This window comes from Typopeltis vanoorti, chromosome 5 (genome assembly GCF_054136105.1).
Source record: "Typopeltis vanoorti isolate ZY-2024b chromosome 5, IOZ_Tvanoo_1.0, whole genome shotgun sequence".
Classification (NCBI taxonomy): domain Eukaryota; kingdom Metazoa; phylum Arthropoda; class Arachnida; order Uropygi; family Thelyphonidae; genus Typopeltis; species Typopeltis vanoorti.
In genome coordinates this window covers 49,556,007-49,569,972 of record NC_143553.1, presented here as the reverse complement: position 1 = coordinate 49,569,972, position 13,966 = coordinate 49,556,007, and the positions used below count along the sequence as shown (strand labels likewise).

The 13,966-nt window shown below is 35.0% G+C and overlaps 1 protein-coding gene across 1 annotated transcript in view; it reads right to left on the bottom strand.

Moving 5' to 3' along the window:
• The window catches only part of LOC150106392 (uncharacterized), a 264,780-nt gene that overhangs the window by 108,662 nt on the left and 142,152 nt on the right, over positions 1-13,966 (bottom strand). Inside the window, exon 11 of the mRNA XM_090392418.1 lies at positions 227-354. Coding sequence (XP_090248544.1) covers positions 227-354 — 128 coding nt within the window. The remainder of the gene's footprint in view (positions 1-226; positions 355-13,966) is intronic.

The window sequence follows — 13,966 nt, the reverse complement described above, 5'->3', positions numbered from 1 at the left end:
ACTCTGAACGTTAGAGTAGGTCTACCTACAAGTTCAAGAATTGTATCTAGAGCGCAATAATTAAGTTGTTTAATATTGTAATACTACTAATATAGCATTATTATTCTAACCTCATTTTAAATCTCAGTTAAAGCCATAAGAGAATCATAGTATTCAGAAGTTTCTATTACTTATTTGATTTTTAGGGCATTAATAATAATAATAATAATAATAATAATAATAATACCTTTTCCTGCACATCTTGAATTGCAGCATCAAGTTCTAGTTTTAATCCTTTAATTTCTGCACGAAACTCTTGTGCCTGTTCTTCAAGAACTTTCTCTTTTTCAACTTGAAGCTCTTCTTTTAAAGAAGCTAAAGGATATAAAATGACAGGGTCTATCTTATATATCAACATATAATTTTTAGAACATGATATAGTTAAATATCAATTACTGATCTACACAATTGATTTTTGTTGTATAGATAAAGCACACAATAAACCAGCAGGTGGCTGACACTTGGAAAAAAAAAGTACTTTGTCTGAGAATGCAATTAAGAAATCAAAAATTACACAACTTGAGCATTAAAAGGGCAGTTAAAAAATCTGACACACTGGAAAGTGTGTCAGAAAGTGTGTCACTTTATTTCCAGTGTCCACACTGGAAATAAAGCTGTGAAAATTCTGTGTATCTGATGAATGAAAACTGCATAATTAATTGGACATCATGTATCAATAGAATTAACAGGTAAATTTAAATTCCAAAAGTATGTTCTTCCATCTGAAGGATAGGATCATAAAATAACTGATTCTCACCAAAATCAAAAACTATATAGCATCATCACTCTAATGATTTTCAGGAATATACTGTTAAAATTGTAATAACACACAAAGAGATGAAATAGACTAAATAAAAACTAAAGTTTTATGAGGGGCACCCTCTATGGGTGTGCTGTTGGCTAGCTTATGTTGGGCAGGAGGCCTAAGAATTAAAGTTTCTCAAATTTTGAGAAGTTTAATACAACCATATTTATTAAGATCTGCCACCGATTCCGAAAAAAAGTAGTCTTTCAAGTTTATTTACTGTGATAGGGCATGATAGTTTTCTTTTTCTGTGCAAGGTATCCAAGGCATGGTCTACTAGACCTGACTAACCATAGTTGTGGTAGATGTACTTTTTGTATTCTTATAGGATGCTCTCCCAGTTTGACTATAATATAAGTTGCAAGAACAAGGAACCTTGTAAAGGCCTGGAATAGAGAGATAAGAAAATGGATCATTAGGAGTGCAGGGAATGGAAGCTAGCTTCATATGAGGTTTGAAAGTAGTTAATTTCTTCTGCTTATTGTTTCTTATGTGTTATTACAATTTTAACATTGTATTCCTGGAGATGTTGCTGCAACAGAGATGAAATATTAAAATGATTAAACCTGCTATTGTAATTATTCCATTAACCTATATCATAAGTGTAAATCAGCAACTAAGCCTAAATACTTGTTTACTAATTCTGCATGGAGATGATACAGCAAGCAAAGCTAAAAATTATGATAAGTGGAAGCTATGTTTATCCTGGGAACTTAATCAGCTGGCCTTTCTTAAAAGGTATAGGGATAATGGACTTATACCTACTTGAATTAAGTTTAAAACAAAATTTCACTCTCTTAAAGCTCTCCACATCTACAGATGAACCAGATTTGCTGTGCTTCATGAAAAAAAAATCACCACTACTCGTGCTAAATTATCTACTATTAATACAGCTACAGCTATTAGCTCTCTTCAAGTTGAACTATCCTCTATTCTCAACCCCAAACTTTGGAGAATTCTGTTTGATATTTTTGAGAAATTTGCCTATAAAGAATTTCAGAAGATAAAACATATTAAAAAATGTAATAATCTTCAGAGTTCTTCTCCACTGAAAAGTCAGCTGCTACAAGGTATTGTTAACAAAAAGATTCAGCGAAACAGTCATTAGTTTTAGTCTTGGCCTCTGCAGTAGTGCCTTGGCAAGTTCTTAATTAGAAATCATGTGGCATATAGAGCATGGTGGTGGTGCACAACTTACCTCCTAATGTTGCCAACTACATCAGGCTTGATGTAGCTAGCATCTTATCTTAAACATCACTGCCAAAAAGAAATCTCTCCAATAGCAAGCTCCATGCACTATGTAACTCTGCAAAGACAACAGCAGCAACAACAACAACATAATTATTACTACAGCTGATAAAGGTTATGCCAGTGAGTCTTCAATTCCAATGGTTATAATCAGAAAATAAATGTTCTGCTCAGAGACTGCACCACTTATAAATCACTAAATTAAGATCCTACCAAGTATCAGAAAGAAAAAAAAAAAACACATTAAAAAGGCTACTAAAAATGTCACCTTGGCCTCCCGAAGTTGAAAAACAAACTTTTTATTCTTATCCCCACCCCCTGCCTGAATATATGGATTGCCAAAAATTCATAAAACCAATTAATTACCTTCTCCATACCATAGTAGATGCCACTGATTTCTCCTCCTTTAAATTAGCCAAACATTAAATAAATCTTTAATTTCACTTACTGGCCACACTTTGTCTTCCTATATAAAAAATTCCACACATTTCAAATCCTTAATCCAGAATTTAGTTCTAAATAATAATGATATCATAGTGAGCTTTGATGTCACCTCCTTATTCACAAATATTCCCCTTTCTGATACTCTAAATTTACTGAAAAATGCTTTCCCTCATGACATTATTGATCTTTTTAATTTTGCTGTCCATATTGGTTACTTCTCTTGGAAGGGCTCCTTATAAACAGATAGAAGGTACTTCTGTGGGCTCCCCCCCCCTCCCCTGGTGAATCTCTATATGTAGCATTTTGAAAGTTCTTGATATTGCCAGTCTCAAACCTTCAATTGATTTAAGATATATTGATGACATCTTCTCTATTTGGCAATATTGTTGAGACACGTTAGACTCTCTCTCTCTCTCTCTCCTCCTTCACCTCAACAGTCAGCACCCCAGAATCCAGTTTACTGAAAAGGAAAATAGCAGCTGCTTTTTTTTTAGATACTCTACTCACATATCTGCCCAATGGTGCCCTTTCTTTTGAAGTTTACAGAAAACCCCACCACATGGGTAGGTATATATACATAAATTGCCCCGCCTTTAAATGCTCCAACCTTCCTGTCCAATGGTTACAATGCCAAAAACATCTACAAATTATCTGTCTCTTACAACTACTCACATCCCTTTCAATATAAAGACTACAGTAATGTCATTACTATCCTCTATATCCAGGGCACTTCAGAAAAAAATAGCCAGAACTTTAGAGAACTTTCAAACCTCTACTAGCCCTCTACATACAAGTGGACTAAGTGTGAAGATACTTCACATGCTAACTTTGTTTGCTTGTGTTTGGGTAAAGGATTAAAACAAGAATATAATTTCCTTGTACAGTATGAACTTATGCCAGCTGTGTATCATAAAGTCTCTGTCTGATTAGGAATCTGACTTGTTCATACCATCTGTCATCCCTGTCCCTAGGCTAACTAATGCATGTTAGCTGTTCATCTCTTATGCCTCCTCTTTGTAACAAGAGCAATCAAAAGGTTGACTGCACATATTTTGTTTGTTATGAAAATTTCAGTGAAATGACTTAAACTTGTATAACACTTGAAATTTGAAATTAATTCTGGATTTTCATTTTATTATAATTTCATACTTTTCTTAGTTCTTTTTCTTATATTATTACGATATTTCACGTGCTTTATGTATGGTTCCTGCTAATGTGTTCTGGCATTAATGCACAATTTTTCACCTTTGTTGTGTTGCTTACCATTTCCTTTTGATTCCTATCATTTTCTCTGTTTACTGACCTTAACTATAGTTTTCTCCTTAAATTTTATCTGAAATAAGGGGTACAAAATTGTTACATTAATCAAGTTCATTTGCTCAAAAACTGCTGGAATAATACATTGTTGGATGATGATGACATTCTAATAGGAATAGAGATGGAGGGGTATAATGGGAAGACAGAAAGAAAAAGTAGCGCTGATGATGGTAGCAGAGAAGTTATCCCCCAGGATTGAGATATAGGTGACAAACAGTGGCAGTGGTTTTGAGGGCAGTATGGTGTAAGGTACACCAATCAGCCACTAAATTAGAAACCTTTAAGTAGATGTCACTTACACAGCATATGTGCAGAATACTTGGTCACATGCATCATCATGATTTCTAGGCAACTATTTAAGAATGCTGCTGGTCAGTAATTGTCAATAGTGTTGATCACAATGAGAAAAACATGATCTTTCAGAGTTAAGTAAAGGGCTTAATTGTGGGCATCCATCTGGCTGGAGCCATGATTTTGAAAACAGCAAAAAGCTGACTGGTTTCTCAAAAGGTAACATATCCAGAGTGTTTAATCATCAGTGGGAAACTAACCCACATTGCTTGTCTAAGAGGCCTAACTGTGGCCCTAAGATAATCTGTCAGGAATGAGATTGTCATCATAAGACTTGGACGAACAAACGGTGTGCAGCAATTGACCAGTTTAATGAAGACTGTTCCTGACCCACATCCCACCGAACTATGTGTAGGGAATTGAAGAGGATCAGTATTGGGAGTCGAATGCCTATACAGAAACCACTGATGTCTGTGAAGAACTGCAAAGTTTGTCTATAGTAGTGTCAGGAACATCATGACTGGACAATGGAAGAATGGAAAAAATCTTGGTCTGATGGGTCACAGTACACCTTTTTCTGTACCTACTAGGCAAAGAGTTTTGCAGGAGCACCATGAAGCAATGAACCCAGCATGCCTTGTAAACACAGTTCAAGTTTCTGGAGGTGTCACAGTGTGGGACATATTTTTTTGGTATGAAACATGTCTCCTGATATTGTTGGAAGGTTGGGTGTCCTCCACGGAATATCTGAACGTTGTCACTGATCAAGTTCATCCTTTAATGTTGACAATTTATCCAGCAGGTGACGATTCACAGATGACAATGCTACTGCCCATTGTGCAAGAATTGTTTAGCAGTGGTTCAGTGAGCATGACAGCAACTTCGACCACCTTCCCTGGCCATCACGAAACCTTCATTGAGAATGTATGGACATGTTCAAAAAACAGATCCAGGAGCAAAGTCCTCTTCCTTTAATCTGAGCCACTTAAAAGATGTCTAGCGAACACCTGGTATGTTGTAGATGCAATCCAACTCCTTGTGGAATTTATGCCAACCGTATATGTGCTGTAATTCAAGTTGAAGGAAGTCCAACATGGTATTAAATAAAAGTTTCTAATTCAGTGTCCAGTATGTGTTAGAAGCAGCTAGGATGAAATATTTAGATGGATGTTACTAATAGACCTGGTAATATAGATGGCAGTGGGAAAGAAAGAGGATATTATATTCCTTTCAAAAGTTGGTTTTCTTATCCTCAGTAGCAGAATAACCTGAACAAAAGTATGTCTTAAAATATGCCTTTAATAACACCCTGTTCCATGGGTTTGCAAAGTATTTTGGTATTCAGAGAAAGTGTTAATGGTATGGACGTTGAAAGTTTATTTTTCATTTGGTCAGACTATAATAAATTTAGTTTAATCCTTTATCCAAGTGTGTGCAAACAAAGTTTGTGCCTGAGAGTATCTTCAGGAGTGGGATAAAGTGGTACAACACTGGGCGACTCCTTGCAAAGGTGGAGCAAGCAACCAACACTCCCACTGAAGAGACCTCAATAAAGGTTGAAACTAGTCTGGGTAGTGGCCCTTCTCTTAATGCATAACATTATACATATCCACGAGGAGATGTGTTTTGCATTATGGGAGATACTGAGATAGGAGTGTTGGTATCTTGCTCCACCTTTGCAAGGAGTCGCCCGGTGTTGTACCACTTTATCCCAGTCCTGAAGATACTTTCAGGCACAAACTTTGTTTGCACACACTTGGATAAAGGATTAAACTAAATTTATTACAGTCTGACCAAGTGAAAAATAAACTTTCAACATCTTTCTCTAAATCCAGAGTAATTTAATAAAAAGGTGGCACACCATTTGGCAACTCCTATAGGAGGAGATGACCTTGCTAATGCTTCTGCCTTGGTATCTCCACTTGGGCCTGCCTCCCACTGAAGAGACCTCAATAAAGGTCAAAACTAGTCTGGGTAGTGGCCCTTCTCTTAATGCATAACATTATACATATCTGCAAGGAGATGTGTTTTGCATTATGGGAGATACTGAGATAGGAGTGCTGGTGGCTTGCTCCACCTTTGCAAGGAGTCGTCCGGTGTTGTACCACTTTATCCCAGTCCTGAAGATACTTTCAGGCGCAAACTTTGTTTGCACACACTTGGATAAAGGATTAAACTAAATTTATTATAATGATATGGCCATTGTAAGTATAAGTGGTCGTAAATCAAGGACTTACTATATTCCAAAGGTCAGGCATTTGAAAATAGGTGTGAAATGGATAAATGAAGAATGCAGTCAGGAAGAAGCAAAATATGAGTAGTAATAATTAGCTGTATGAGGAGTACAAAGAGTAGGCAAGGAATGTGACTTACTGGATAAGGGCAACAAAAAAGCACAGTATGAACAGCATCAGCTAATGGGGCTAAAAAAATCATTATTATTATTACCAACAGATCTCTATGTAGTCAAGATACTCATCGTGGGAGGTCCCACTCTCACATGCACAGCTCATCATACCTCAACTTAAATGCATTCATTGTTCCTGCACTCACCACACTCTGAGACATTGCATTCCAATTACCCACCACTCTCCATGCAAAAAATCTACTCCTTGACTCTTGTTCACATCTACTATATACAGCTTCCAGGAATTTGCTCTTGTTCTCCCCTTCCCCCTGTCTCCAGATATTCTATGAAAAATCTCATCCATGCTAATCTGGTAATTAACTCTTACCAACTTATATATCTCAATCATGTCTCGCATCTTCTTTCTATCCACTAAGCTCTGTAATTTGCATTCTTTTAATCTGTTGTAAGAATTTCAATCTGTTGTCATATTCCGCATTCCAAAGACCAGATATGAACTTAGTCGATCATCTCTGGACCCTCTCTAACATCTCATCATCCTTTTGAAAACCTGGTGACCAAATCTGTGCACAATAATCCATCTTCAGCCTGATCAAAGTTTTGTACAATGGAATCAAAACGTCCTTACTTCTGCATATCAATGTTCTCCACATCAATCGCAAAAGCAGTCTCCGCATAAGAATCCCAGGAGATTCTTTAGAGACATGACCATAGGGCTGCAATGCTTGATGATATATTATGATAGATATTGTTATTATATTAGAGACAGTTTTTTTAAAGAAATATTCCAAGGAGTTGGTTTTTTAACATGAATCTTACAGTGGGCCATGTTCCAACAAAGTGGAAAGAGGACAAAGTTTTTTTCACTTCATAAGGGAGGTGATAAGACTAAGCCTTCAAATTATAGGCCAATCCAATCTGTGTGTCTGGAGTTGTAGTTAATGTATTAGAGCTTAGTAAGAACTAAGATTCAGAATTGGGATGATCTTCCACCTATTGGTCTGATTTTCCTCTTACACATAAAAGTGACCTTGAACAAATCTGGTAGTAGTTACATTTATATTATTATTATGATTATTTCCCAAGACCTAATGGAGTCAAAGACTCATCTGGGAGGTCCTTTTATCACACACACATCTCATCATACCGTGTCTTAAACACACTCAAACTCCCTGCAGACACCACACTCTCAGGCAAGGCATTCCAATCATTCGCAACTCTGCACGAAAAAAACCTGCCTCTCACTCCCCTACTCACACCCTGTTTATACAGTTTCCAGGGATGACCTCTGGTTCTCCCCTGATCTCCCACTATTCTCTGTAGAACTTCTCCACCATTGATCTTATAACAACCTCTTACCAACTTGTAGGTCTCTATCATATCTCCCCCCTTCCTTCTCTCCACCAGACTCTGCAAATTACATCTTCTCAATCTTTCCTCATACTCAACATTCCAGAGGTCAGAAATTACCTTAGTCAGTCGCCTTTGGACCTTTTCCAACATCTTTTCATCCTTCTGAAAACCCAGTGACCAAATCTGGGCACAACAGTCCATGTGTGGCCTAATCAAAGCCTTATACAATGGAACAAGAATCTCCCTACTTCTACATGTCAGTGTCCTCCGCATCATTCCCAGAAGTATTTGTGTTGTCTTCACAATTTTGGCGATGTGTCGCCTAAATTTTAGATCCTTATCCACTATCACCCCCAGATCTCTTATTTCCTCTACCTCCAACAATAGATTCTCACCAAACATAAATTCTGCATCCCATCTTTGTTTTCCAAATTTTAAAACCTTACATTTTGCAACATTGAACTCACATCCCCATTTGCTTGCCCAATCACTCAATTTATTCAAGTCTTCTTGCAAAGCCACAACATCTTCACTACTCTTTATGGTTCGTCCCAACTTTGCATGATCTGCAAACAACTGAATATCTCCATCAAAATATTTGCCAATATCATTAATATACAAGTTAAATAGTAATGGCCCTAAAACAGACCCCTGAGGCACTCCACTAGTGACTTTCCTTTTCCTGGATATCGCACCCCCATACACAACTTGTTGATACCTATCAGATAGCCAGTCTCCAATTCAATGCACTAATCTAATATCCAACCCCATCTGCTCTAGTTTGACTGTCAACTTATCATGAGGTACTCTATCAAAAGCCTTTGCGAAATCCAAGTATATTACTATGTATCCTTCTCTGTCCAAGGAAGCAGTCACTTTAATACAATATAAAGGTACGAATATGAATTTTGATAATTCGTAGAGCTGATACTGTTGCCACTGTGGATGGACTTATGTCACTTGATGAAAGACTGAAAAGAATAATAAAATATGCTCCTTAACTTTAATTATTTTTGTATATAGCAATTTGTACTCCCCACTACAAAAATAAGCATTTATAATGGGATTTCAGTCACATCTGTTATTATGATCATAATTGCTGAATTCAGGTTTATCATATGATTATTATTACATGATACTGCACAGAGTACTCTACACACACACAACTCACTGTCAACCACAATGGTAGCCCAAGGATTCGTTGCAGTAGAACACACACACACACACACACGTAAAATATCAGAAAAACCCATTTCTCAGTAAATACAATAAAAGATCATTTTGTGTGGTGTTAAGCATACATATATATACCAGTGGCATCCCGTGCCCATTTCGGTAGTGTGTGCTGTCATGTGGGTTATACAACACATGCTACAAATTTCACATCAATTTGACCATATGCATAGGAGTGCATCTGCAGGAAATTTTCCAGAAAGGAGGCAAAGCTTGGAGACAAATATTACATCAATAAATTTTGATAATTACTGATTTAATTAAATAATTACATCAATAAATGTCGTTTAGCTTTATTTTTTAAAATTATTTATCGATGTAAACTATAAATACAGTACATTATTTTCATTTTACGTCAATTTTAATCTTTAATTCTTGAATTAAAGATTAAAATTGAATTAAAGACAAGAATTAAAGATTTCCCAAGAAATCTTTAATTCTTGGGAAAAAAGTATTTCAGTTTTAAAGCAAAAAATAATAAAACTAACAAGTAGAATCATATTAAATTACATTTACGTCAATTTTAATCTTTAATTCTTGGGAAAAAAGTATTCAGAATTTTATTTTATTAAATTTTATTTAATAAATAATATTAAATTACATTTACGTCAATTTTAATCTTTAATTCTTGGGAATAAAGTATTCAGAATTTTATTTTATTAAATTTTATTTAATAAATAATATTAAATTACATTTACGTCAATTTTATTAAATAAATAATATTAAATTACATTTACGTCAATTTTAATCTTTAATTCTTGGGAAAAAAGTATTCAGAATTTTATTTTATTAAATTTTATTTAATAAATAATATTAAATTACATTTACGTCAATTTTAATCTTTAATTCTTGGGAAAAAAGTATTCAGAATTTTATTTTATTAAATTTTATTTAATAAATAATATTAAATTACATTTATGTCAATTTTAATCTTTAATTCTTGGGAAAAAAAGTATTCAGTTTTATACAAAAAATAATAAAACTAACAAGTAGAATAATATTAAATTACATTTGCGTCAATTTTATTAAATATTGTTATTAAATAATATTTTATTTATATATTATTTAAATAATAATATTTAATAAAATTTATTATTAAATAAATTTTATTAAATAAATAATATTAAATTACATTTACGTCAATTTTAATCTTTAATTCTTGGGAAAAAAGTATTTCAGTTTTAAAGCAAAAAATAATAAAACTAATAATTTAATATAATAATATTAAATTAATATAAAAATTTAATATAATAATATTAAATTACATTTACGTCAATTTTAATCTTTAATTCTTGGGAAAAAAGTATTTATTAAATTTTATTTAATAAATAATATTAAATTAAATATTAAATCTGCGTGGTTGGCCTAGTGGCTATGCGCTTCGCAACCGTATGCCTGGGGAAGGAGTGTCCCAGGTTCGATTCCCGTCGGTGACGTGAGGAGCCGAAGGATCTTCCTCAGCCATAGCCAAGTTAGCCAGTCTTGGGCGTGGACAGCAGGGTTTTTTCCCCAGTTTATTCTGGGGTTTTTCATCCCGCAAAGCAGGCAAACTGGCCTTGAGAACTCAACACTACAGGCCATAGGATACACCGGGGCATAAGGCTGACCACCTTATCCTGTAAACGGAGTGAGGTCCGATGATCAATGGACCCTCGACACCGCAAGGTAAAAGAGGGTATAAGGAAGATGAGATGAGATGAGATATTAAATTACATTTACGTCAATTTTAATCTTTAATTCTTGGGAGAAAAGTATTCAGAATTAATACAGTTTTAGCACAATTTCATATATAAAAAAGTTGATCGGCATATTATATTAAAAATCAACTAATTAATTAATCCCAAAATCCTAAATTAAATTATTTCAGTTTTAAAGCAAAAAATAAAACTAACAAGTAGAATAATATTAAATTACATACACTTACCTTTTAAAAATGTATTTTTCCTTTTAAATTTGTTTCACTATAAATTTACACTTCACTCAGTGACTCAGTAGACACAGAGGGCAAACGAACTGGTCTCGCTGTCCACGAATCAGAAAAAGATGAACCAAAAACAGGAACACGTGTTTTATTGCTGCAATGAAACACGTATTCTATGGCTACCCCGCCATGGGCCAAAACAGGCAAACTCATAATAAAATTTTAAAACAGACAAAGCTTACATATAAGGTTATAAGCCATAAGGTTACATATCGCAATCACTTTTACGATTAAAATTTGTGGAATTTTTTACTCGAGCCTGGGGGTTCGTTTTCTCCCCTCCCTCCCTCTACAGCACCCATGACCATATGATTGCGTTTTTATCGATGTATGAAAGTTTTGGGAGTGCATAGCGCTCATCTTAATTGGTCCAATGCAATTAATTGCAGGATAACTTTGAATACTTCTGCATAGAATGGGGGAACAATCTGTTTGTTTTAAGATTTATTAGAAAACAACAATGAAGGTGAATGCTATAGTTGGTTAGTATATTTGAAATACTCAAAGATGAAAATATGTGAACCATCATTTATAAGACATGTTAGAATAGGAAATTAAAAAAAAATAAGTGCGAGTAGAAATACTTTCATTAATGGTAAACGAATTATTAATAATTAACATTTGTGATATGTGTGTCCTATAAGTTGCTGGGTGGAGCAAATAGCATGATCCTATAAAGTCTAGACATGAATAATTGAATTTATGATGGCATAATTAAAAAAAAACTTATGAGGAAACAGAGAATGGCAGGAATAAATATCATTTGATGGAGCAGTAAATCATCTCGTAAAATTTGTTGCCCATGTTATGTGTATTTCTCTGGTTTGTGTATATTTCGCTCTGTTTGCCAAGAAATTTCTTTTCTTTACTGAGACTCAGTATACATAACATCCGTTCATTATCGGAATTATCCACACTTCCAAGAATTCTATCAGTTTTTTTTTTTTTTTTTTTTTTTTTTTTTAATATCAGCGCAGTTCTTCTGTCTTATCAATTTCATATATGCTGGTATTTTGTTGTAGATCAACAACGTTTTATAATACACAAATATTAAATTTTATTCAGGAATAGATAATTTTTTACTGTCTGTTGTTTCCAAGACTAGAATAAAAATGTCTCTATACCATTAAAAAACTTTGCAACCTCAACAGATGCTATACTGCATAGCAAGAAAAGCATTTTGGTCCACCTAAAATCCACTTTCAAATTTTCAGTTCCAGAAAACATGTGTAACAGCTATTTGTAGTAAAGCCATCGGATATAGTAATCACTCAACTCATGACAAGTGACAACATTCAATTGGATTGGTTAACATAATAATGAGTCACAGTTGCTAGGTGAGCGTAAAATTTTAACTCGCCCAGCCCGGCCTTCTCAGCAGTTTAAAAATATTAGAAAGCTAAGAATTTGACCCGCTGTGCCCTCTTTACATCTTTTCAAAGGGCGCAAAGGCATATGCATTTTGAAAGCACACCTGGGCAATGTTTACACGGTGAAAAGTGCCTTCTTCATGAAGCACTAATGCTTTATTACCCTTGTGAGGAGGACAATGAAGCATTAGTACAGTATGTTGTGTTCAATTTTAGGAATCGTGCGAAGTCGGCAAACAATTGGGGGAGTTTTTAATGGGAATAAATGCAAAAATATAATATGGGTGATACTGATATTTCGTGGATGAGCACGCGCACCTGGAATATTCGCCCCTGATATATTATTATTATTCGTGACACCTCCAAGGAGTCCGAAGACTCATTGCGGGAGGACACCCACTGTACAGCTCTGTCTCCACCACTACTACCAATCAACTACATCAGCGCCATCTACTATCCACAACCACCACAAGTATTTTTTGTCTGAAAATTGCGTGTTCTGAAGGGCCGATTTGTCTATATGCGGGATGAAAAACCCGAGTTTCGGGGAGAAAAACCCTGCTACCTCTGTATGATTATTATAACACTGCATCTTCATGGAGTCTGAATAATACTCAGGAAAATCAACCAGCCAGGGAAGTACACAGAATGCTTGGATATGTTCTTCAAGCTATTCTTGCAAAATGCAATCCTTGTGAGATTGGGGGCTGTTGTCCTGCTGGAAGAATCAAGATTCATTAGGACACATTGTCACTATGTAGGGCAATACTTTGCCCCAAAACACTCCTTAGATAAGAATTAGCAGTTGAGGGGTATTCATTGGGCATTAGAGGACTCAGTGATATCCATGAGAACAATTTCCATACTAGGATACCACCAATGGCCTGTTTCTATACAACCATGCAGTCTGGACTGCCTGGAAACAGGCTGGATGGTCATAATGTTTGGGCTCATGATTGTAGTTCTACTGAATAAAGGAGACTCAAAGCCTGAAATTGCATATTACAAACTGATCATTATCTAGAGAGTGGGTGTTCAAGTATTGGAGAAGTTGAGTAAAGAAAAAAATCCAGGAATAGATAGAAAGAAATGGGATACTATATGGGGAGCAGCACGGTTTAGTGAAAAGTGGGCATGCCTCAATATTTATTCGCCTTTTTATAACAATGTTCCAGTTAAGTTGGCTAAAGGTAATGACTACATGATGATATTGCTGGACATCACAAAAACATTGGAAAGGATACTAATGATACTCTGTTCCATCAGTGTCTTTTCCAATGATAAGCATTGTGCCACAGGGCATTAAATTTCCTATATTTAATAATATAGGAAATTGTCTGAAGAACACTCTTTCAGAGTGTTCTTCAATGATCAATTCAAGAAACCTAGGTGATAAACAGGGGCACGCCAGTAGTGTCCGGCCCCTGTGTGCAAAACTTTAGTTGGCACCCCTATCCCCCTCCCTGCCAAATAAAAAAATCACTTTAAAAAACGTTTTTTTTTTTTTTTTTTTTTTT